The sequence below is a fragment of the Mesocricetus auratus genome, unplaced genomic scaffold, assembly GCF_017639785.1.
Source record: "Mesocricetus auratus isolate SY011 unplaced genomic scaffold, BCM_Maur_2.0 Super-Scaffold_100020, whole genome shotgun sequence".
Lineage (NCBI taxonomy): Eukaryota > Metazoa > Chordata > Mammalia > Rodentia > Cricetidae > Mesocricetus > Mesocricetus auratus.
In genome coordinates, this window is record NW_024429201.1 from 32712810 (window position 1) to 32738427 (window position 25618).

Sequence of the window (25618 nt, forward strand, 5' to 3'; positions counted from 1 at the left end):
TGTAGCAGAGTATCCTTAGTAAAATAAAAACTACCAAGGTATTAATAAAAATAACTATCAAGGAAACTATTAATAAAACATTCCCTCAATAAAAATCTTTTTTTGAAGGCCTAGATTCCAAAACTATTTGATTGCATTCCTCAGAGATAGTGTATACAGTGAAAGATGTGAGGTAGTCAAAAGTTTAGTTCCCTTTGCTGAGGAACAAACGGAAGAGGCCTCAATGTATTCTTTAGAAAGGTGTTTGATATTACCATTGAGAGAGTTCCCTAGCTTAAATTGTGGCTGACTGCAGCCATAAAGGTAATTTACTGTCCTTACATAGCTTCAGTCAGGTTAACTGCTGTAACAAAAAGCAAAACAAAAACCATGCTTCTTGGGTTTGTTGAATTCTCTTTCTCTCTAACCCATAACAGTTCCTGTTCTTATTGGCTATGCAATGACAGTAACTCATCTCATTTCCTTAGCTTACAAGGTGAAAGGGCTACAGACTGGTTAATGTAGGTAAGGACTTTCAAAATTCGGCCAAGGTCCAAACTCTAGTGTAAGGCATTTTAGTTGATCCTCACCAATTGTACTTGTTCAGCCATGATGGCCTATCTGCCATTCCTTGGCTTGACATGCTTCTCCTTTTTTACCATTTATTTTAAAAGAATCCTCGTTTTTGTGTTTTTGTGTTTTACTGACATGTTTGTCTTAAATTAGAGTGGTAAACTTGTTACTTACCTTTATGGGCCCTGCAGTAGCTAGGTGGTTAGTGGTGAAATAAATAAAATCTTTCAAACTTTTTTTTTTTTAATGGGGTTAGGTAGAAAATTTTCAGAGGTACATGTGGACTTTGCTCTGATGCTAAACTTCAGTGATCTGAAAGAGAAACAGGAGACACACTGTGACCATTAGTTTACAGTCTATCATGCTGCTTTAACTTGAACTATAGTTGGGCATATAAGCTTTGGTTTTTATTCTATTATAAAGCATTGCACTTCATCAATTTTATTCCAGAACAAAAATGAAAACAACCAGAAACTCAAGCCATAAAAGTAACTACTAGAGATGAACATGAACATAAATACCACATTTTAAGATAAACTAAAATGCTACCTACCCTCCTGGGAAGTGTATCGTGGAATATGTAAAGCTGGGTAGATTTACATTTGAGGTAGTTCAGTTTCTCAGAATTCTTCAGGCCAGTTTGGGGGGGGGAGGGTGATCCAAAAAAACAAAACACTTGCCTAATAATATACACCTATCTGCAATTTGGTCCTAACTGTAATATCTACCACTTACTACATTAAGACAGTATTAATGCACAACAAATACATACTAGCATGCATAGCCCTGCTGTGAATAATCCTACCAGGAGTATGCATCACCCTTTTCCCCATTCTCTACTTGGGAAAGTAGCACACTGAGGTATAATTTACTAAAGTCATAGAGAAATCCAGGCATACCTAAATAATTTAATGTAATTAAATTATTTCATTTTTAAACTTTTGAATGTATCTCATCTACAAATTCCTAGTGACCATAATGCCTATTTTATATAGACTCACTTAGATATGATCATTTAATGATAAAAGTGAGTATATAATTTGCTATCACTTATTTGTAGTAATTTAAGATTTTTATCTAGACTCAAAAAGTTTATTTAAACCCAGATGTCAGTGACTCCTTAGAATAAGAGTGCCTAAGCACTAAACAGCTGCCCAATACACTCTACAGGCAGTAGTAATTCACAATTAGTTCAGTCTATTGAGCAAACATTTTGAAAAGCCATTTGTAAGACCTTCTGGAGAATGAACTCTATTTCCTTATCACTTCCAAAGTTTACCTATTAACTAAGGTTTGTTTTCTGCATTTCTTCTAAATGGGTAGGTTTGTTTAATCACATTTTGTTCAAAACAGTATAAAGAAGTACACCACAGTTAGACTTTGGCCATCGTAGGACAGAATTTGCTACTAATCTTAGTGAGTTACGAATATCCAAAGTAGGTAGTATTCAGCCTCTTTTCAAGTTATATAGAAAGCATCACAAGAAAAAATATAATTAAGTTTAATATATTTTTGATGTTTTCACATTGTACTACTTTAAAGAAAGTTAAATGCCAGACATGCTTCCTACTTCTGTTGCTTACACTGCCGTAGTCACTTCAAATGGTTAGAGAGAATCTACCAGGTCATCATCAGTCCATTCCTCCTAAGGGAAAAAAGGAGTAAGGGTAACGTTGAAGCAGGGAGCCAGTTCGTTTTTGTTTTTTTTTTTTTTTTACTCTTTAAGAAAATGCTGATTGACAACAGTCTACTATAGATTTGTTTTTCTGACATGTCTCCAGTGGCTGCAGCCAACCTTGGATTCTCCTGCCTCCCAAGTACTAGGACTACAGCTGTGGACTAAGTCCAGCACTTGACTGTGACTACAGGGACTCAACTGCCCACTGTATGCAGGAGTATATAAAGGCTCCCCTTGCCTCTACTTATCTTTGACTTAGAGACAATTTTAAAAAGTAGCACAAGGCAAGGGAGAATCCTTGGAGAATAAGAGACTGAATTTAACACCACCGCCTTCTCACATAGGAAGGATTCTTCAAGTTTTAAGAATATTGTAGTGTTAAAAAACAAAAGGAAACCCAAATCCGTTATGTGTTGACGAGGTACTCTGCATCCTGGTCAGCACCATGTAACAAGCAGCTGCCCCACATGCTCCTGCCCTCTGCCATGCTCACCCCCTGTAGTGGACTCTAACCACTCTGAACTGTTACAGATTGTTTTTTAAATTCAGACTCTGTATAAGAGGTGAGTAAAAAATAGGAATTTCAAACTTCAGAGGTACTTTACTTGTAGTCCCAGCCCTTGGAGGACTGAGGATTGGGAGTTCAAAGGCAATCTGGGCTATGTAGCAGAACACTGTTTAGAATATTCATGTCCCTACCTGTCTACAGTGCTTACAGTGCTCCAAAACAGTGCATCTTAACTTAGCTCATGGCAGAAAATGTAAAATAAATTATATAAAATTTACCTCTTCTTGTCTGGGTTTCTTTGATACATAGTCATCATCTTCATAGCCTTTCCTCTTCTTCCTATAATTAAGCAATTAGCAATTTGCAAAACTGATAGTAGCAACAAAACTATTAAAATAGGAACTAGCAAGGCTCTGTGAGCCACACCCAATGCAGTAGCTCCCAGCTACAATGCTGATACTCAGAGTGTGGCAACAGTAATGCCTTAAGTTCAGGCTAGCGCCGGTTAACACAATGAGACCCTATCTTCAAAAACAAAAGAAACATGTTTGCTGAAGAATAGAGACTAAACAAGGGATTATTTGTGACTACAAAAGCAATACTTAATCCAGTGTAGCAAGAACCTGCAAAGATTGTGAAAAGAGGCTAAGTATGGATATAAAACTCTACTAGTGACTGATGAGGTTTTGCGAAAATCCTGGGCTACTCAGTGATACCTTGTCTCAAGTAAACATTGCAAAGAGACTCCAGAAGAAAAGGTTGGAAGACCTTGTTTTCGTTATCTTAATGGCATACTAAAATGGAGCCCAACTGTGGTACACATCTGCAATGTCAATACTTGGGTGGGTGAAGCAGGAAGATTGAGTGTTGGAGACCCACTAGATCTTATAACAAGACCCTCCTAGGAACAATAAAAGGGCACACTATAAAAGCTATGGCTATTAAGAGTATGGTATCATATAAATCAGTGAATAAAGTAGACAGGCAAAAAGTGGCTTCAAAAATCTGGTGTTTAAACAACAAGCCAGAAAACTGTTCCTCTCACCCAAATGGAAAAGAGGACCTGGCGTCCTCTGCCCCACACACAGGCACCCACTTACTTCTGAACTGAAATACAACAAATAAATAAATAAATGGGATTTAAGCACTACGCCTTTAAATTTAATCTGTGATAAAAAAATTGTCATCTAAGAAAACCATGAAATATTAAAAAGCAAACTAGACAAAACTACTAATATTGGAGGGAGGACCTTATCCCTTATAAGCATTCTTTATTTTAAAAAAAGTATTAAGGTAAAATAAGAAAAATTTTTAAAGATGAGAACATAGAAAGCTTTATAAGAATAAAATACCTGAACCCATGTAGAAAAAAAGAAATTCAAATGGCTATCAAACCTAGAAACATAATATTCATAATTGGGAAATAGAAATGATCAAGGCAATACTTTTTTTCACTCAGACTGGCAAGAGTAAAAGATTGGTAATGTTAAGTGCATGCTTTGGATACACTGACACAAATTTTTCATGCATTTATCCAAGAAAGGGTTGGCAGAGGGTAGACCCATTTGCTAAGTTACTTCTGAGGCCAGGGTTGAGATAAGCAGTTACATAAAAGGGAACTTTGGTTTTTCTCAATGAGTGACTTAACAAGAATACAGTTACTGTATTATGAAAAAATAAAGGCAAAAGTTTTAATGACCAAGGAAAACAGATGCTCTGTGCTGAAATAGTGCTATTTAGTGTTGCTCTTGACCTATTTCCAGCCTGCACTGAGATGGCGAACAGACACTGTGTACTTACAGCAATTTGATAGACTAGTTTGATCATGGAATCAAATAAAACTGTAACTTACATTTTTAAAGTCTATTTTACTTTGTAGAAACTTTGGCTATATTTTATAAAAAATCTGTGATTTTTTTAAAGTCCTTCGTATACAAAGAAATATTCAAGACATTTCACAAAAATGTAGAATTCTTTTGGCAGAGGGCAAAGCAAATGGCAACTTGGAATAAAATGTAAATTCTGTCAATTAGGAATTTTGGAATATGACCCATTCCATTATTAGCTAGAACAGAATTAACAGATGAATGGTCCATAAGTACTTCAGGGTTTACAGGCCACACATGTTGGGAGTACCCTGCTAAACTCAGGCTGTAGTCCACCATGTCCAGATAGCTCTCTGGGCTCGCTGCAAAATGGAGGACTCCCTTTCCCTGGATAGTCTCTAGGCTTGGAGGCCTGACCTTACCTAGAAATTGTCCCTAAGCCTGGATGCCTGACCTATCGTCAAGGATGACCTTTGACATAGATTCCGGCAGATACTCTCCTTACACTGCCCGTATGATAACTAGGTATCAAGCTGAATGACAGGAGCCTACTGCCAAATGCAAATGAGGTGATGCCCCAGCTGCTATTACCATCCTATCTATCTCTCTTATTCTGGAATAAAGGTGAGCTGTAACACTGAAGCAGTGTCCCTGAGGCAATTTCTATTCATGTTCACAGCCATCCAAACCCTGCTCCCCACTTCCCTCCTCCCTTGTGGACTGGTGGTCAAGGATCCCCGAGGAGAAGGAAGATCCACACATAGTTTCTGCCACAGCCACTTTTCTGCCACAGAATGAAAAACAAATAATGGGCGCTCTATGTTCTCATAACTCTGCCTCTAGGAAAAAAACAGGTGTGGGCTAAATTGGTGGGTACTGAGCCTCATTTGCACATTTCAAAATCAATTTAAGAGCACAATTAAGTGCTACAGGACTTTTATTCACAGTAGATCAACTTTTCTCTACAGCTGTTATTGGTTACTACTGAACCCTACCAATTTCAAGATTTACACGAAGCCATGCTTTGAAGCCACAACAGTCCTGTAATTTGCACTTTGTACAGCTGTTGAATAGTTAGTCCTCTACTACAATTAAGTCATGGCTGCCTTGTGCTGAAGGCCTTGGCATGCTCTTCAGCTTTTCGTAGTATTTGTTAGTTACTCACTAATCACAGATATCAAAATATCACCCCCCCCCACACACTTATATGCCAAAGCTAATTCCCATTACATGGTAATAGACAATAGAACTTTGGAGTCAGTCCACATAAAACATTCTTTTACTTGCATTATTCCTATGACATGCTTAAAAAGAATTAAATTTTGGTGGAGCATAATACAGATTTTATGGTGAATTCCACATTAGCCTATAAATTAAGAAACATTAAGTATGTAAGTATGATCTTAAACATACACAAAGAAACCTAAGAGCACATTTTATTGATTCCTCAAATTGAAACGAGCCAAGTTTCTTCTCTAGTTTATAAAAATTACGTTTAAAACAGTATACTTGTTGCTCAGGTTGGTAAAGAAAGTTTAAGGATCCCATAGGAAGACTGATTTCCCAGTAATTCCATGAAGTGGAAAAACAAGCCAGTTTACATGGTAATGATCAGAATCAGAACTGTAGCATTAAAGCCACACATTTCTTCCTTCACTAGAAATGTACACATAGGCCAGGCTGGCAATGTGAGACACGTAGAGCACTTGCTTATGGACAAGGCTCTGGGGTCAAGTCCTAACACAAGCAAAACTAGTATACTTAATTGAAGGAAAGACAAAAATTTAGGTTCTAAGATATCAAACTTTGTACCAATAAAATAATTTAAACGAGTTGAACTCGATGACTTTGTGAACATACTTTTGTGTCATGCCTACTTACGTAACCACATTAAGCGCAAGGTCAGCAGAATGACATCGTTCCAACTTCTGTTTCAGAACAGCAACTTCTTCAGACCTGGGTGGCTCATACTTTTTTACTAGGTTTCTCATGCCTACATGGAGATACAAAAGTATTTAATAATGTCTGCTTTCAGCTGGGTATGGTGGTGCACACCTGCATCTCTGTACTCGGGAGGCAGAGGCAGGCAGATCTCTTGAGTTTGAAGCCACCCTGGTCTACAGAGCAGGTTCCAGGACAGATAGAGCTACACCTGTCTCAAAAAATCAAAAAGATAGTCTTTTCACATAAAGAAAGCAAATAATCTAACTTGCTTTAGGAAACAGACATTGGTGATGCTATACATACCTACCAGGATTTGTATTCTATATTAAAATCAAGAAGCACCAGCCTTTTAAGTTCAAGTAACAGGTATCTGCTGTTAATCTCATTATATATGGCATAAATATAAGCATACTGTATAATATAGGTAGTATTTTTGTAAGTACCTCCATGTTTACATTTCACTCAACTTAAGTATTGTGAAGTAACCCCTGTGATTTAGTATTCTTATTCTCTAACACCAACCATATTCATTAAGAGATGGTGACCCAAAAATATACCTCTTGTTTACCAAAAAAATTAACATAAAAAGGGGATGCTTCTGCAACAAAACATAGTTTCTATAAAAAAGCTATAGATCAGTAATTGTAAGATAATAAACTATGTTCTAACTTATGTTGTTATTCAACATAATAAAGCAAATAAATTTAAGATTTACTAGGGACATGATTAATAAATCCAGGGACTTATGGTCATGTGTTTCAGACTGGTAGCTAAACTGGAAATTGGTACTTATGATTCAACATATTAAAGCTGAGTATTTGCTGAAGCACTATCTTTGTGTCATATTTATTAAAAGTGGAACAAAATAAAGATAATGAGAAACCGGTAATTAAACGTTAAGCTTCAATAAGCAGCATGTTATCCTTATGAACCTTCACTAAATTGTTATGAATTCCTATCTATTGCCAAATCACAATTAGCTTTGGAAGTGAACCCTCTAGTGGTAAATATGAAAATCTACAATTTATGCCAAGAAGAAAAAAAAAAAACCTGCTCCACTATGCTCGGAGGAAATCCAAAATCACTTCAAGCAAATAATCACATCGTGGCATGAGAACTACATACCTTGAATCCCAGTTTTTAAAATAAACATTAAAATATATACACACTGCACATTTACTGTCACCTAAATAAAGGTCTGCAATCCTGTATTTTATTCGTTTACTCACCTTTACCTCTAAAGTACATCTCAGTAGCTATGAACACAATTGCCAAGACAATTGGTGAAGAACAGAGTGTGGTGGCATACCCTACAATCTCAGCACTCAGGAAACTGAGGCAAGAGATTCCAACTTAAATCCAGCCTAGGCTACATTGTCAAAAACAAATGTTAGTGATATATATACCATACATGTGGATGTTTGTGTGTATTATGTGCCAATCAGCTAAGCAGGTATTTTAATCAGAATTTCTACAGACAATTTCGCAACACCAACACTAGTAAATTTAAGTTTCCCAAGGCTACTATTAAAATTATCATTAAGTTGGTGTTTTAAAGCAACCAATTGTATTTTCTCACACTTCAGAGGCCAGGAATCTGAAATTTGTTTCCTTGAGCCAAAATCTGTCTGGAGGCTTTAATGAAAATCCATTTTGCCTGTTCATTTCTGGTGACTGCCAACATTCTTTTGTTTTTGTGCTTTTTGTTAGATCACTCCAAATTTTAAGGCCAAGATTGCACATCTGTTTTGCTGTTATGCCATTGTTATTATGAATATCTCAAATTTCTCTCTGCCTTTTGTAACTTGTGACTACATGTACTTGTCACTTCAATAACTCAAGTCACCATCACCGTCTTTTGATGAACTAACCTGCACAACTCCAACTCTTGTGGACTAAGGTAACAGACACAGGTTCCACAGATAGGATACGGACTTCCTTTCAGGGGCCAATTTTTAGCAGCATTCTTCATGGTTTTTGTTGTGGTAGTTGTTTTTGTTTTGTTTTGTTGGTTTTTTTTTTTTTTGTCTTTTGGGTTTTGTTTTGGTGGTAGGGTCTGAACTAAGAATTGGAATGTGCTAGACAAGAGCTTTACTACCAATTCCTAATCTAGGCCCAACTGACAAGCTACATTTTTATCAAGCTCCAAGCTGTAACAGTCAATATGTCTTCTGAAATTGACACTTCATCCCAATCAACCCCACCTGAAAATTATTGGCTTTGTATTAGTAACAAAATGACCAGGAAATGACATATATTAACTAGTTAAAATTATTTACAAAACAAAGGTTTCCAATGTAAACCTTACCCTGAAGTTAGTTCTCTTGGGTCTACCTGTCTATTACATTAAACTTTGTTTTGAATCAGCCTTGTCTAAATCTGATATCCATATTCTCTTTCTACACATACAAAGTATTTCCATATATCTTTTATTTATTCTTACCAATGTATCTTCAATGCATCACAACACAGTAATTCAATAAACAACACTGCACATTAAATACCAAAACATTTATTCAGAAGCAGCTTTATTAATAGCACTTACTTTTCATTATATCCAGTAACTGTGACAGGCAAGTTCTATTTTCTCTCAGCATTAGACTCTCTGATAAATAGCTATTGAAGAAAAAAAAAACCATCTTAACTCATCGAAAACACAGCACATTGAAAAGACAAGGCATAAATTATTTATTTCCATGTTTATTTCATCAAGTACAGTTTTTAAATTACTTATTTAAATATGACACAGTATTAGAAAACTCCACAATACTAAAACCTATAGCAACTACAGTCTTAAAGATTTAGTACCATTTTTGCTATTTAAGAGATGTGTACTGTTTCAAGTTTATTTAAATTTTATTAAAAATAACCTTTCAGAGATAAGTACTGAGCTGAACTCAAGAAAGCCAGTAACAGAGAGGGAGGACTGATGATCAAAGGGATTAAGACTGGGCTGGTTTAACCCCCCAGAAACAGCTGACCAGACAAAGGTTAACTCTTGAATCCCAGGCATCAGCCTGGGAATCCAGCATGGGACTGATCAAGACCCCCTGAATCTGGGTGTCAGTGAGGAGGCCTAGGGAATCTATTGAGCCTTGGGCAGCAGATCAGTACCCATCCAAAGTATACACACGGACTTTGGACTCCCATAGAACAATGTGAGGTGCACTCTCACCCTGAACTCTTGGGGAAGGGTCTAGGCCCTGCCCTATATGAAATGACAGACTATGGACACCCCGATGGAGGGCCTCACCCTCCCTGGGGGAATGAGGGGATAACGGGGGGGGGTTGAGGGGAGGGCACGGGAGGAGGGGAGGGAAAGGGAGAGGGACCTGGAACTGACTTGTGAAGCAACCTTGTTTCTTATGTTTCTTATCTAAATTTAAACTGGAAAAAAAAAAACTAAAAAAAAACTTAAGAGACATTTCAAAAAAAAAAAGTCCTAACAACCAATATTTATCATTTTATATTAATATTTGATATAGATATTACATAAACCTAACTTTATATGATTCATGGAGAGTCTGAGCTGTAGAAGGGTTAAGCACAAATGTAGAAGATAAGGAATACCGCACCAGTTAGTTTTCCCTCAGTAGCAACGTCATTCTGCCTATACCTGTACTTGAGCATTTACCAATAAGACATCATCTCATGCTTTGCAAATGTGTTAACACTGCTCTATGAACATCTTATAATTACACTTTGTCTACATTTTAGTTCCTCTGAAATTTTATATACCAAGACATGGTGCATAGGTGCTACAACCCCAAATGAAGATTCTTAGACCCTAGGTCTTTCAAACAAATTAGTTACAAAAAGTAACTTTTCTCCCAGGTAAATTAGTTCTAAATGAACAGTTTTAAGAACTGTTGTTGCTGTCCTTAAAACTACTTATATTAAAACTATATGCTTATATTAAACCATACAGAAAATGTTGATTACTCCGTTACATATTAACTAGTCTCTTTCCCATCTTGTTACACCTTTGCCACCTTCCTTACAGTATTTTATTCATTTGTAAACCTTTTTGACCAATTAGATTTAGAACGCAATTAGAACTCAGCATAACTGTTGAGGATGGCCTTTAACTCTTGACATTCCTGTTTTCATCTTCTATGCGCTTGAATTATAGATATGCTATCTCTCACAGATGCTCCACACCTAAACTCTAGACAAGCCAGCTATTCACATGGATGTCTTTCCTACTTAGCGCAGGGTTTCACTCTTCTTTTCCGTAAGTGTAATATAGCAGAAGCTCACTAAATGTTTGCTTAGTAAATAATGGATATAAATCAAAATATGCCTAAATCTACTTAGAATTGTTTGGACAACAACAACAAAAAAGGTATACCGGGTCTAGAGAGATGTCTCAGTACTTAATAGTCCATCCTGTTCTTGAAGAAGACCTAGGATTGGTTTCCAGAAACTGTATCTGGTAGCTCATGACTACCTAGTTCAAACTCTGGGGATCCAACACCCTTCTGCTGGTCTGCACAGGTACTTCTTCTACACATGACAGATATTTACATGTACACATAGATAAAAGTAAGTATTAAGAAAAAGGTATACATATCATAAATAGAAAAGCCTAAGGTCCCTTACCCTGGATGCAAATGTGTTTTAAAATTTGTAACTGTTCATAATGTATAAAGGTAGATTGGTATCTAAGGGTCAGAAATATTGGTACTTCTGTAGTAATAAGAAACATTCCCAATGAGGAAGGATAAAAACTAAGTTACATATGCTTATGTTTTTTTACTGTCTTATTTTAAAACTGTAAGTTTTAGTTTAAGTTTGGAAAATTCAGCTATTTATAAAAATGAAATAAAAGAATCTCAAGTCATAAGAGAAATTATAAACAATAAATAGTATAATTTGGAAAATAACTGGCATATATTAATATTTCTAATTTGCTATTCTTCCAGCTCCCTACTAATATATCTATAGTACTGTTATAAGTGTAAAAATATGTGCATAAGATATTAAAAAAATCAAGTGAATTTAATCCACATAAAGTACTCACTGTAATGTCTGTGTCTCTGTATATATACTGGATATTATTATTTATGCCTCAACTTCAATTTTCATGTGGATATACCCGAAAGCACTTGTTCTACAAATCCTTACTGCATATGTTACACATGCTCTACAACATATGAATGACACAACAGAGCAGATCTGCTGCATTTACAAGTTCATCCACTTGCAAGTCTGTTATATGACTATAGCTGTCTTCCAAAATTACCTGCTTCACTTTTACCTTAGTCAGAAATGTATTCTCTTAGCTCAACAAATCTTGATTAAATACTTTCTTTAAAGGCAATTTCATTTCTTCAGTCATGAAGCTTACCAAATATAAGGCATTATATATACAAAGACAATGATCTAATGGAAAAGTTCGGACTCTTAAGAAGTAAAACTGGAATTTGAACTAAAGTAAACAAATTGATACCTTTCCATAGTAATTCCAGCCCTAGAAGCACTTGATAAAATGGCAGTCAGGGCAATTTGAGAAGGTGTGTATAAAAGATAAGCATCTGTCAACGCAATTCTACTAAGAAAATCATCAGCTGTTTTCCTCAACATCTCTGGATTCTCCAACATGGGGTACCGCGTCTAGAAATAAAGTTTACATATATTATCATTTCTGAGAGTTTCCTGAAGATCAATAACCATTAAAAAACATACAGTAACTAGTAGGGACTTAATAAGGTATGATTTTAGAAAAGTAACTCCTTTCCAATGTTCCAAAAACTAATTTTTCAATGTTAGATTTGGTATATACTAATAGAACGTAGCTAAATTATAGTCATCAATTTCTGAATGTTTCTTTCTGCTTCTCTGATACGGCTTTCAAACATTTTTGGAACCAGAACCACGATTAGAAATATATGCTTATAGGAACAAAACAGAAACACATACTTTAAAATGGTAATACTTAACATTACTCTCAGTTTGGTCCTTTTCAAAGTTAGAAAGGTAGGCTCTTTGAGTTTCTAATGGATTCAAGGCAGACCCAAGATCTACTAGACATACAGTCTCAGGTAAAGACTAACCAAGCAATCCAGACAATTGTAAGGTCAAATTAAAAATTGTTGCACCACATCACTGTCATAGGGAATTTGTTCTAATACACATTGTGGGAGAAAATAAATGGAAATGAATGTTGAACAAGTCAGCGTTCCCAAATATCTACAGAAATATTTGTTTTAAGACTATGCCCATGAGATCTGAAGACCTTATACTGCCTACCAGTTACTTAAGTCTCAATTCCTCAAAAAAAACCTCAGATACTCAGTCAAGTCCTGAAGCAGTTAGACAATCTGCAAATATCCTGAAATGAAGTATCAAGTTCTAATGTGGAACCACATATAGGCCTAGTCATTATTCCCAATGTCTGACCCTGAAATAATAAATGCAGTCACTCTAGTCTGACTGCAGATGTCCCCTTTCTCAGGATTTTAATTTGTTCATGCTGTTCTTGTAAATCTAAGACCATTTGGTTATGAATCCTTCTATCTGATCCCACTTACCACAGTCTTCATTTCTTTCCTGTACTTTTAAAATTTATTTTTATTTCTGTATGTGTGTCTGTGTTTGTGTGAGGGTCTATAACATGTGCAGTGTCCACAGGAACAGAACATGTTGTCATATATCCTGCAGTTGGAGTTACAGGCAGTTTTGAACCACCAGATATGGGTGCTAGGAACAGAACTCAGTTCCTCTGGACCAGCAGCAAGCACTCATAACTGATGAGCAATCTCTCCAGCCCCAATTTCAACAGTATCTGAATCCATTTCTCTATTTTTGATTTCTGGGCACTGCCAGAAAAGTCTACAAAAGAAGTCTTGGGATACGAATATAAATTCAAATTCATTCATCTTGGTCTACCAATGATGATGTTCCTAGAAAACTTGTTTGCCCGTTTGTCAGTGATAATAGTGAATATTCTCTACATTTATGTCTTTACTAATCCTCAAAAATCATCATTATGTGGAAAATTATGTCTGTACTCTTTAAGAAGGAAAAGCACTATTTCCACCAAATCCCCAGATACAACAGCTTTCTCATGTCAACACAATAGTTTGTCCTCTCTCTAAGGTCAATTGTACCGTTTCAAACCCCATGCTAACCTCCTGTATGTGGTTCATAGAGAATCCATAGCTATGCTATAGGGTCTCTGTTTCCCCTTTAATCTTTCCCTTATTACTCGCTCCTTAGATCAGTATTTAAATATGTGTCAATCTCTTCTGCACAACTAAATACCTCTACAATCAGCATTTCCTCCATGTTACCTCTTTCCACTTCAAATAGAAACTGTTTAATCTAAGTTCTGTTCTACAAAACAATTTTTCTATCAATAATGAATAACACACTTGAGTTCTACAAGGTTCTAATGCAGCTGAACATTCCCCATCATTTAGTGATTTCACAACCATCACAAGAATGTTTGTTTGTAGTGATACTTGTGTAAACAAGCCTGGGGTTTAGCATAAGACACAAGTATGTACATTGCAGAATTTTGAAAAATGATAGGCAATCATGTTAATGCTGCACTATGCATTTTAAATTATTATTTTAGTACATATTCCTTTTACTTAGTAACAAAAAATTTAATTATAAAACACCTCAGTCAGGTCCATAATTAAGTAACAGAAGCCACTGTTTTGAGAAGTTGGCCAGACACAATTCTGAGTTCTGGGACTCTCCTTCCCTTTTGTTTTAAAAATGTTTTCTTTTACTTACTTTTATTCATATGAAGCGTATGGTTATTTTGTCTGCACGTATGAATGTATGTCTATATACATCATGCATGCCTGGTGCTCAAAGAGGGACAGAAGGCAGCACTGGATCCCTTGGAACTGAAGTTACAGGCAATTATTAGCTGCTATGTGGGTGCTGGGAATTGGACCCTGTTAAGTCTGGAAGAGCAGACTCTTAGCTGGTGAGTGAGTCATCTCTACAGCCAGTTCTCTTTCAATTTATTCCCCCTACCACCAATCTGCTTTTTGCTTCCAACAAAATCATAAATGACCTTTCTGGCACTAAACTCAGCAAACATTATTAATCTACTTTTTTGCTACCTGATCTAAGCAGAATGAGAAAGTTGCTATGCTTTCTTAAAAAATACTCTACTTCCTGTTTGTTTTCCCAACAAATCCCACAACTCTAGATAAATTTTTGTCCCCATACAAGTTTCTTTATTGCTTATTCACCCTTTAAATAGTTGTCATGACAAGTCCTCATTGTATCCCTTTGCCCATTCTAATCCACTCTCCTAATAATGCAAGACATAAACAGATGTCCAATCTCATCTGATGCTGTGATGGTTCTTTTGGTTGTCAACTTGACTACATCTGGAATTAACTGAATTCCAAAACTGGTTGGGTTCACCTGTGAGGGATTTGTGCTTAATTAAATCATTTGAAGGAGAAGATACCCTTCTAATCCAGATGGTGTAAGGTGGAAAGATCTGCCTCTGCTCTGTGTCACACCTTCTGATAGAAGCCTATACAGACAAGGAAGAAGGAAGCTCCTCTTTTGCCTGCTTGCCCTGGCCTTCTTGAGAAGTCCATTCCTTCACTAGCATTAGAACCTACTTCACTGGCATTCTGATATATACTGAGGGTCAGCTGAGACACCCAGCTTCATGGACTGAACAACCACTGGATTGTTGAACCTTACATTCATAGACAGCCATTGTTGGATTAGCTGGAACACAGCCTGTAGGTCATTCTAATAAGCTCCCTCCCTGCCCCCCCCCACATATTCCATTACTGTTGAGAATCCTGACTAATATAGATGCACACTAACCTGTGAGGCTGACAACATGCCATTTTTTCTCATTGCAAACCCAATCGTTCTAATTCTCTAAATAAGACTTTCATTCTCTTCTTTATCCTTTGTTCAAAATCTTCAACATTACTTATATAATCTAGACTTTTGCTTTTCATTTAAACCATAACACTCTCCCTCTCTATCCCCAGGCTCTTCATTTCTTAAGAGTTGTGGATCTGAGCTCTTAACTAGGAAGGTCTCTGGGTGGGATGTTCTTACTGCACCTAATTCCTACTCTTGATTCGAATAAATAATTATCTAAAATATTAAACTGTAAGGTCATGTCCTGTCTTGTTTCTATGCTGCACCCTCAAACACGTTTAACGTACACAGAATATCCATAGCTGCTTAACTGAGAATAACCATTTCTTGATGTCTCTTCAACTTTAGACTATTCAACAACTTAACTATGTCAATATTTACATATGTATCAACATGTGGTACATGTAAACACATAAATATAAGTTCTATACATAAACTACGCACATTTTGTGAAACAGTATCACTACACTGCAAGGCTCATCTCAAACTTCCAGCCTAAGCGCCTGAGGACCCAAGGCTACAGGTGTCAGCTATTAACTTATCATTTTAGTACTTACATTCATTCATAACCTGAGTTTATAAAACATTGAAAATAGGAGCCATTTACCTTTTAGTTTAATATTAAGCACTTTTTAAGGTTCTGTAAGTCTCTAGGTCCAGATCTATGACAATATACATCTAATAGAAGTTGCCATAATTCTTTAAGAGCATTACTATAAACTCACTATCTACTACAATAGATTACTAAGCCAGAAACCTGGAAATTCTTACCTAACCATTGAAGATAACCAACTCTTCTGGTTGCACCACTTAGAATATTACTGGTTATAAAGTTTTCAATTCTTTTTAACAAATAATAACAACGAAGTACATCTATTAGCTAATTTCCGATCAGTAAAGTTTACCTTTATATCAATGAGGAAGCCTTCAAATGGTCGATAAGGATTGTGGACAATAAGGTGAAAATTAAGCTGCTGTATAAGTAGTAGTTCATATTCCAAAATCTGCTCTAGCGCTTTCTCCTGTCCAAGGGGACTCTCTCGAAGATTTCCAACAAACTGAGGACTAGACACATTGAATTCATCTACTTTGCAGGCCAGAAATGCACAAGTGAGCCTACATGAAGAAATAAAGAAGGGCAAAAAGACCTAAATATTCCTTAAAGTACTTTGTAAATTGTTTAATATTTACATGAGACTATGCTAAACAATTAAAAATGCAAGTTAAAATGAGTTCCTCTTTAAACTTTTATCCATTAGGAGACTTAGGAGAAACTATAAGTTGAGTAGAGCCATCATCTAATACTACTACAGCATTTAGCTACCATTAATGTACTAGTAGCTTCATATAGTCCAGCCAGAAACTTGAAAAACAGATAAGGAATAAAACTGGTGTATATCAAGAAATATAAATGCAAGAGTTAATTTAAAAACAGAATAGTACATATGTATGTACTTTGTAACCAAAGAAGGCAGGTAAAGGTAACTGACATTGCAGAAGGTCATCAGTAGAAGTCTCAAGTTACTTGAGAACAGTTACCAGCTTAAGGACAAGCATGAACTTCACCTGTGTACTAAGTTCAGAGATGGAAACTTGTAGGAAGCTACTGCTCACAGCTTTTAGAAGCTGAAGTCAAAATAAAGCCTTAAGCTTGACTGCTGAGAATGCAATGGGAAAAACAACAAAAACCAGAAACATGAATGACAGCAAACTCTGATGAGTCCTACATTAATTCTGTCCTCATCTTTAATGATAAGCATAATGCCCAGCAAAGAAAAGAAACAAAATACACCTGTGTTTAACCAAAATTAATATGAAGCTATAGGATCTGCAAACTGATGGGAGTGCAGAGAAACTTCCATGAATGATTCTTAGCCTGAGAACTGGGAAAATAAAGATGTCACTGACACTGACATTAGTAAAATAGCTAGGTTTAAGAAAAACTTTGTAAATGGCAGAGAAGCTGCAGTTCAGATACCATTAGCGATATAGAAGATAATGGCAAGTAAGGAGACCTTATCCTCATATAGGAAAAAAAAAAAAGAATTCAAGTCTAAAGTGTACTTAAGAAGTCAATTATCTCATGTACATACAACAGACAAATGTCCACACATTATAAACATCTTCAATGAAAACATAAAGGCAAAATTTTATACTCACATTATTATCCGGGGGTGATACTCCATTACTGAGTTATTAAGATAAAAACGCTTGAAATACATACAAGCTGTACCCTAAGATTTAAAGAAAAAAATATACACATCTATAAAAGCAGGAACTTCTTACATGTTACATTTTGAAAACAATAACTTATTCATGCACAGGTTTTCCTGAAAAGGTTCTCCACACAGATACCTCTGAATTTTGCTTTAATCAAAATAAACTGTGGTAAAGTACAACAAAACACCATAATCAAAAGAGCCTCTTTCACCTTTTAGTCTTTTGTTCTCAGGCTATATGGAGTAAGCCCTTCTGCAGTCATCCTCTAGAACATAATGAACTCAGGGCCAATTTGACCTGTAGACCATCTCAAGAAAAAAACAAACAAAACCACCAAGAAAACAATAATAAAACCCAAGATAAACCTCTAACAACTTCTAATAAAAGTTTCAAATGATCTTACGGCAGAAGTTGCAGCTAGAACGTAATGGATGGTTTCAAACAGAAACCGAGTTTAGCAGAATTGAAAAAGCACTAGTTTATACTCTAGTCCCAACTCTACTGTCTCTAGTAAAGAATCCCCCCCCCAAAATGATGTCACCAACTGTACAGCAGACCATGAAATGACCCTGGAGCTGCCCTTATTCACAAAACACAGCAACTTAGGATTTAAGGTCTGTATTTAAAAATCTCACAAAAATTAGTTTTTCTCACTCATTATACTGATGCATGTATGAATATATCCACATTAAAAAAATACAACTACTTCATACACACTTTCACTTACGTCCTTATAGTGGCTAACTATCCATTAAAATTCATGCCTTGACACTGAGAACTAAGCATGTAGGCAGAAGTCACATTTCTCAGTCTTGCTTTTGTCTGTTACAGTTAAAAGATTTTGTGTAATGTCTCTCACTTTTCAGCCCAGAACTCAAACAGTGGATATGCCTTCTCCACAGTTCCCTCTTATCCAAGCAGAAGCAGAGGGTTACCAGGTAAGACGATGCTAGCTAGGGTCACAAGGGGGCAGGAGCCGGAGAGTCTGAGAGTTTAATCATGACTAAGGAGAGCCACTTTCTCATGAGCTGGCCTGTACTGGACCACACTATGAGAAGAAATTAACTGCTAGATTTTTTTTTCTTGTAGTTTGGGGCCTATTTAGTTCTATAGTTAAGACTACTCTAGCCTAAACGAAACTCTAACAGAAATAAAATTTTGCTACTTGAGAAACAAGGTGACAAAAATAAACACAACCGAGCTGAGTCTTACAGAGTGAAGAGGGCTCAGTTCTCACAAGCCTGCTAAGAGGCACTATACTACACTCCACGACTTACCACAACGGATCGTGGCATTGCTGGCTTAAACACGGAACAGAATTCCAGCAATCTTTTCTCATAGTACTTGCAAAGTGTAATTTCTTCATAAGGCTCAAGAAACACTGGATCATTTGGAAGAACCTTTAAAGAGAGCAAACATTTTGATGTAAGTTCAGGGAATTGTAAAACTGTCTTTTCTGCCCTGTTTAAATTTGATTTGTATCTTCAAGAAAGGGTAACTACCTCAAATCATTTTCTCTTTGTAGGTTTGCTAATCATTACACAAAATATGTTAGAAGATAATAAGCAAAATAAATAAACTGAATCTAAATCATCATGTCTCAATTTTCCAAAATATCAGCTGGACATTTTTAAACAATCATGACAGAACATATGTGCCAATATGCTCCCATGTGTGACACCATTATTTGTAAACTGATACTATTTTCTCTGGTTGGAAATCTCCCAAATTCCCTTTCTCAAGTGCATCACTGTGTCACCCAAATTAAAGAACACGGCGATAAACGACTATATTTGCTACCTCATTTTATGGGGAGTGCAAACTACCATTTACTTGCAGTCTGTAGGAGCTATTATACAGACACCACAGGTCAGGACAGCAGAAACGGGCGGCAGAGCTGTAAGAAGACCATCCCATGCTCAACTGGCAAGTGTCAACTGTCGATTTCCTTTCCCTGTGCAACCTTCTGCGGGAAGGTTGTTTCCGGGAAGCGGACCCAACAAGCCATCAGACCTCGGGAAAAGCTCCCTTCAGTCTCCGCACGAGTTTCAACCTCACGGAGGCTTCGGTTTGCAAGTTCCTCGCCTCCGCTCTCCAACCACTGCTGCACCGCCGGTCCTGCTTCGCCCGCTGATGACCACGGGCGCTCTGGGCTGTGAGTCTGACTTCCCACCTGAAAGCATCCTTTGCCCCTCCTGTCACCCCCTGCGACAAGTCGGTCCTGACACCGTGCAGGGCGAGTGACCCGCTCGAGGCCCGCACTGAAACTCCGCACGCCACCAGGGCCACCTCCCGGGCTGTCGCTCTTCCCGGTCCCGGCAGGGCGGCCGGGGTCGCGTCTGTCTGCACCGACCCCAGCCAGGGGCGCGCCCCGCCCGCCAGCCCGCCTGCCCGCCCGCCCGCAGGGAGGCGAGGATCCAGGGGAGGGCGGCCTGCGGGGCCCTCACCTTCCCGTTAGCCACCGCTTTGCACTTGAACTTGCGGTTGGCGTCGGCCCGCAGGCGCGCCAGCTGCTCCTCGCCGGCAAAGGTCCAGTGCCGCTTCTGGCTGCTGCTGTGGTACATGCTGCTGCAGCCCGGGCGGGTCGCAGGGCCCAGACGGCCACGGCGACGACAGCGGCGGCGACCGCGACCGCGAGAGCTCCGAGGCCCGGACCCTAGACGCGCGCGTGACGTCACCACCACGTGCCGGCGCCCACTGAGGCGTTTCCGGAGCCCGTGGGAGGGGTTCCGCGGCTCGGCAGGGCGGAGCCTCCGGGCTCCGGGCCTTTGGGGCGGGAGGGGGGGGCTGGGGGGCGTGGCCCGGCACAGTAAGAAAGTGGGCGTGGCCGCGGGGGGACTAGCGCGGCCGGGTGAAGGCCAGGAAGGTTCCAGAGCGCCGGCGGGAGCGGTCCTCGGAGGATGTGCAGGCACACACGAGGGCTTAAAGCTGGCGCCGTGGAGGGGTTGGTGGTTGGAAAACGGAGCGCCAGATACATATTCGTGCTAACGGCTTACACGACCTTTCTCTGGCCGGTTTCCAGTTCCTCCTGGTATAGCGATCTCTGAAGCCAAAAGTGGATGATTCTTTTGCTGAAGTTCTTGGTATTCTCATCCCCATCATTGCTTTAAGTGAATCTTAACAATAAACTAGCATAATGCGTAAGAGATTTATCTTTTTTTGTTTGTTTGTTTATCAGGGCTTTCAAAATTGCGTTTGAGATGCTAAATTTACAGGGATTCCAAAATCCTTCACTGTTTTGTTTTTTTCCCTTTTCCTGTTTTAGGGGCAGAGCACAAAGGTCCCGCCACGCGCTCCCCCTTCCCCCCATAAATTGTTCAGTGGAGTTTTCCACCCTCTCTTCCTGCCCCACCCTCCTTACTTCTCTTACTGTGTACTAGAAGTCACTATTCTGTACACGGTAGTTTCAAACTTAGGACCCCCTGTCTAATCCTCTCAAATTCTGTGAACACAGGCATGCATAGCCACACCCACCCACCTCACCTTATCTTCGGATCACATTTCACAGCCTCTAAATGGAGGTTATTCAATCAAAACACGCTCTAGTCTTCCTAGAATAGGAACATGTAAATTCCACAGCTCGATGACAAAGATGCTAATGATATCTGATGAAAATTAGACAGCACCATGAAAGATTAACAGGAAAACGTTCCGTGGTTTTTAAAAACAAATGCAATTGTCTTTGTGCTGCAGTTATGCATTATTTGTAGATAGATTCTAAATATTAAGAGTGCCGATATTACCGGCACTCCGAGACTTGCAATCAGAGATCTGGCTTTACAGAGCACTTGTTAACCTGTCTCCAAAGAGAGGCTCTTCACGCTTTGCTAAAGGGACTTGCAAGAGCACAGTATTGGGAATTCTTTTTTTGCTTTGGACAAATCTCCCCACTTTTTAAAATCCTTATCCTAGTGATCCCAATGCTGTGAGAAACTTAAAGAATCCGAGACTATGTGTTCTCACCGCAAAAGGAAGAAAAGGAACCAGAAGAAGAAGGTATCAACTTTAATTATGCAACTTGGAATCATTTTCTTTTTGTGCATGTCTGTTGTGTGTATTGTGTGAGAGCATGATGTTTACAAGTGTGAAAAGCATGGGAAAGCCCAAAGTTGATGGTAGGTGCCTTCCTCAATTTCTCTCCGGTGTATTTATTGAAACATCATTTGAATGAGACCAGAGCCCACCAGTTCCTGCTAGGCTAGCCATACTACCCTATAAATGACCCATCTCTGTCTTCCGAGTGATGGGCAGGGTTACAGGTGCTCAACGGGCATGTTAGGTTTTCGATTGAGTTCTGGGTGTCCTAACTCTGGTCCTCACATTTGAAAAGCAACCGATTAATCTACTGGGCCATCCCCATCCCCAACTTAGAGTATATTTAAGTCAAATCTTGTATAAATTTCTTTAACTTATTGACTTTATTTCACTGACACACAGTTTCTGATTTCAGAGACACACAACAAAGGGAGGCTATAGAGAAAAGAATGAAGCCAGGAGTGGTGGTGAATGCCTGTAATCTCAGCACGGAGGAGTCAGTGGCAGAAGGACCAAAAGTTAAAAACCAACTGTGTGATGAGTTTCAGGACTGTCTGGGCTACATAACGCTCTTATCTGATTTTTTTGTTTGTTTGTTTTTAAGGAAAAGAGTGAATTACATTTAAGCTCACAGAAATAATATACTTGGAAATATGACATGTTACTGTATTCCTTTGGCTACTGACATAGGTTTCTAATGTTTTAAGTACAGACATATATTATTTTGTAAAACCATTAAATCCATTGCAATTCTATTTTTATGCCATTCAATTAACATTGGTTCTAAAATCGTTTTCCTAGTCTTGAAGTTAACACTAAGAGAAAAGGAGCTATCTATAACAAATGCTTACTTTCTTCCAAACAGACCAAAACTAAGGGTAAAGAAACTATCTCAGATCTAAGGGGGTCTAAGTGGCACAGTCTGTGATGCCTGCTACTCAGAAAGTTGAGGCAGGAAGATGACAGTCCAAGCTCAGCTTGGGTAACTTCATGAGATTCTATATCAAAATAAGTGAAAGGAGAGCTGAGACTGGTGCACTTGGGTATAGTGAACAAGGGGTATAGAACATATATATATATATACATATATATATATATATACACACACATATATAAACATACACATGCCTAAATGTCATCTGTTCAGTCCAGGTAATGTTACTTGGGTATTTTCGGGGCTGCTCATTTGGCACTGGACAGTGGTGTGCTCTTTCCAAGGGTGGACCACCTGTCTTGGTCCTAGCTGTCCTCATTTCCCGATTGTTCTTTGTGAATGATTGAGAGCTTGTAAGCTTTTCCCTGTCAAGTTTGACATATCCATAGGTGTCATCCCTGTTCCACTCACTTTTGGGCAGTCATTATTGGTGAGACATTATGGTATAGCTTCTGATATTACTGAGGAGACACAATATCACAGCAAACTCCAAAATCTTCTGGGTCTTATAATCTTTCCACCCATCTTCTGCAATGTTCCCTGAGCCTTTTATGTGGATTGTTTTGTAGGTATATTTACTCATTTGTACTGGGCTCTGCAATTTGACATTTTGATAGGTTGTGGTTTTCTGTAGTAGACTCCATCTATTACAAAGAGACATTTCCTTGACCAGGGAGTGGTGAAGACTACACTGATCTGTAGGTAAAAAGCTAAATGTTTACAGATTGTTGCTAAGTATTGTGCTAGTTTATAAATTAGTGGCTGCAGATTTTTTTCCAGTACCATGGCTTCTCTAGCACTGATCAGTTAGCCAGGTTTCCAATACCAGGAATGGTTTCCCTTTGTTGGATGCATTTTGTAAGCATTACAGTTTGAATGAAAAGGTATCCTGGCGGTCAGGAGCCAAGGAATTCTACAAAGTCACACAGCATGAATGCAGAGTAGAAGGGCCAGCCAAAGAAACACACTCTGACCCTGAAACCAGAGCCATTGAAAGAAACACACCCTGGTCCTGAAACTAGACCCAAAAAGCTAAAAAGGACCATTCAAAGAAACACACTTTGGCCCTGAAACCAGAGCCAGAGAAACATGCTTCCCCTGACTAACTCAGCACAAAAACCAACCAATCCCTGAACAGGAAAACCAATCAGTCTCTGAGCAGGAAAATCAGCCAATCCCTGAGCATGAAATCCAGTCACTCTCTGTGCTTGTCCAAGTTTAGGGATTGAAATCTGACCAGTTCTCACCCTGAAAATCCTCACCCTGGAAAACCTCCGTCTCTAAGAAGCCCTATATAAGCCCTGTGATTGCTCAGTTGGGAGCTGCCCTTTCTGCCTTGGAAGAGGCAGCTACCCTCCTGGATTCTTCCCGCCCAATAAATCTCTTGAATGAGATTTGGGTGAGACCGTTCCAGGAATGGGTATGAGCATAAAAGTAACACCTTTCCTTGAGCTGAAACCGAGTGGGGTGGGGCACGGTGGGGCAGGGTACAGCAGAGCTGTAACACTGGGGAAATCTTCCCTTGCCGAAGCAGAGTTGTTACACTGGGAAAACTGTAACACAAAATAAAAGACCCAAAGACAGACATTGGGATTTAAACTTCAAGCTGAAGATCAGAAAAGAAAAGCAGCCATCCACTGTCTTTTACCTCTAGCTCAGGCTGAAAGGGCGTCATTATAGAATCTAGTATGAGCAAGAATCCTAGTAATTAAATTTGACAAGTCCATGCCCTTTATGAGTTGCCATTCTTAATATACAAAGAGGTACAAAGTACAAGATATATCTGAAGATTAGCTTAGAAATAAGGTGAGTTGCCTGAATATTACATATTAAAGTAAGAAGGTTACCAAATGGCTTTGGCTGAGTTCATATGGATAATATTTTCTTTTTGAGACAAGAGCATATGAAATGTAGGCCTCAAACTCACTGTGTAGTTGAGAATGGTGAGTTCCTGATCCTACAACCTCCACCTTCTATATGCTGGGGTTATAGAAGGCCTGGGCCACAATGCTGTTTAGGCAAATGCTGATGGATTAAGGCTTCTGCCCATTTGAGTTATTGTTGCTGTACTTTAGAAGTTGTTGAATTTTGTTTCCACATAAGTCCCTCCAAGAAACATATAATGAAGCAACCAAAGCCATGTGTTACTTTGACTCACTGTTTTTATATGCTTTGGAGAACATTATGCTTACTGGATTAGTAAAGTTTCTATCTACCAGAGGCATTCCAGATATCATTTTGTTTTGAGCATGCTTGCATATGGATATGAGCTGTATATGATCAGAACTGTGCCTATCTCTGCATATATGAAAGTTTCCAACACAAATGTGAATACATTTTTCTAACATATGCTTTTATTTTTTGAAGAAGGTGCTACTTTGTCAATCACGGACAGTATGCTATTGCGATTCTTTGGGTGGGAGTCTTCCTCTCTCTATTTCTATCTCTGTCTTTCTTGGCTTTTCCAAGCAGAGTTTCTCTGTGTGGCTCTGGCTGTCCTGGAACTTGCTCTGTAGACCAGGCTGGCCTCAGACTCATAGATCTGCCTGCCTCTGTCTCTCCAGCGTTGGGATTAAAGGCATGCTTCACCACATCGGATTCTCTTCATTTTTGAGACCTGATTACATTCCCTAGCTCATATTGGCCCAGGACTCAGGCTGGCCTCAATCCTCCTGCCTCAGCCTACTAAATACCAAGATTACAGACAAGAGCCATCACACTCATCTTAGTGTTGACTTCCCTGTCATTTATTATAATCCAAAGTCTCCTGTAGTCCAGGATGGGCAAGGTTACCTTGAGCTTTTGATCTTCCTGATACCACCTCCCTGAGTGTCGGAATTACCAGTGTGTACCCCTCCAACCAGATGGTCTATGTGGTGCTGAACACTGAATCCAGGATTTCAAGCGTGCCACACAAGTACTCTGTCAGTTGATTTCCATCTCTAATCTTGTGGTGTGTTCTCCCTTCAAGTAATTAACTTGTATTTAAAAAATAATGCACTTTCATCTTATGTGTATGAATTTTTGGCTTCCATGTACGT

At 38.5% G+C, this 25618-nt stretch overlaps 1 protein-coding gene and 1 long non-coding RNA gene across 4 annotated transcripts; one reads left to right on the top strand and one right to left on the bottom strand.

Moving 5' to 3' along the window:
* Positions 1-782: 782 nt before the first annotated feature.
* Ccnh (cyclin H) lies at positions 783-20287 on the bottom strand. 3 transcript variants are annotated; one of them, XR_005869874.1, is made up of 10 exons: positions 20056-20287; positions 18886-19008; positions 17549-17622; positions 16294-16504; positions 11961-12124; positions 9054-9124; positions 6446-6557; positions 3017-3077; positions 2097-2197; positions 783-2047 (listed from the first exon to the last, which is right to left on the bottom strand). XR_005869874.1 is itself a non-coding variant. In XM_013126071.3 (10 exons), exons 1-9 carry the CDS (start codon positions 20170-20172, stop codon positions 2159-2161), a joined length of 972 nt encoding a protein of 323 aa, XP_012981525.1. In that variant the 5' UTR covers positions 20173-20287; the 3' UTR covers positions 783-864; positions 2136-2158. The 3 variants fall into 3 exon arrangements, 2 of the variants coding, with proteins under 2 accessions (XP_012981525.1, XP_005065741.1); XM_013126071.3 differs by having other exon boundaries at positions 783-864; positions 2136-2197; XM_005065684.4 differs by having other exon boundaries at positions 783-864; positions 2123-2197.
* A 179-nt stretch (positions 20288-20466) lies between these two features.
* Positions 20467-22398, top strand: LOC121133147. Its single transcript, XR_005869909.1, has 2 exons — positions 20467-21604; positions 22059-22398. It is a non-coding gene; the product is annotated as an uncharacterized LOC121133147 (long non-coding RNA).
* The last annotated feature ends 3220 nt before the right edge of the window (positions 22399-25618 follow it).

Excerpts from the sequence above, each read along its gene's own strand:
- Ccnh (XM_013126071.3), bottom strand. The coding sequence starts at position 20,172 with ATGTACCACAGCAGCAGCCAGAAGCGGCACTGGACCTTTGCCGGCGAG. Across the intron at positions 17,623-18,885 it reads CAATGCCACGATCCGTTGTG|GGTACAGCTTGTATGTATTT; the intron begins GTAAGTCGTGGA and ends TTTAAATCTTAG. Across the intron at positions 9,125-11,960 it reads GCTGGAATTACTATGGAAAG|CTATTTATCAGAGAGTCTAA; the intron begins GTATCAATTTGT and ends TTTCTTCAATAG.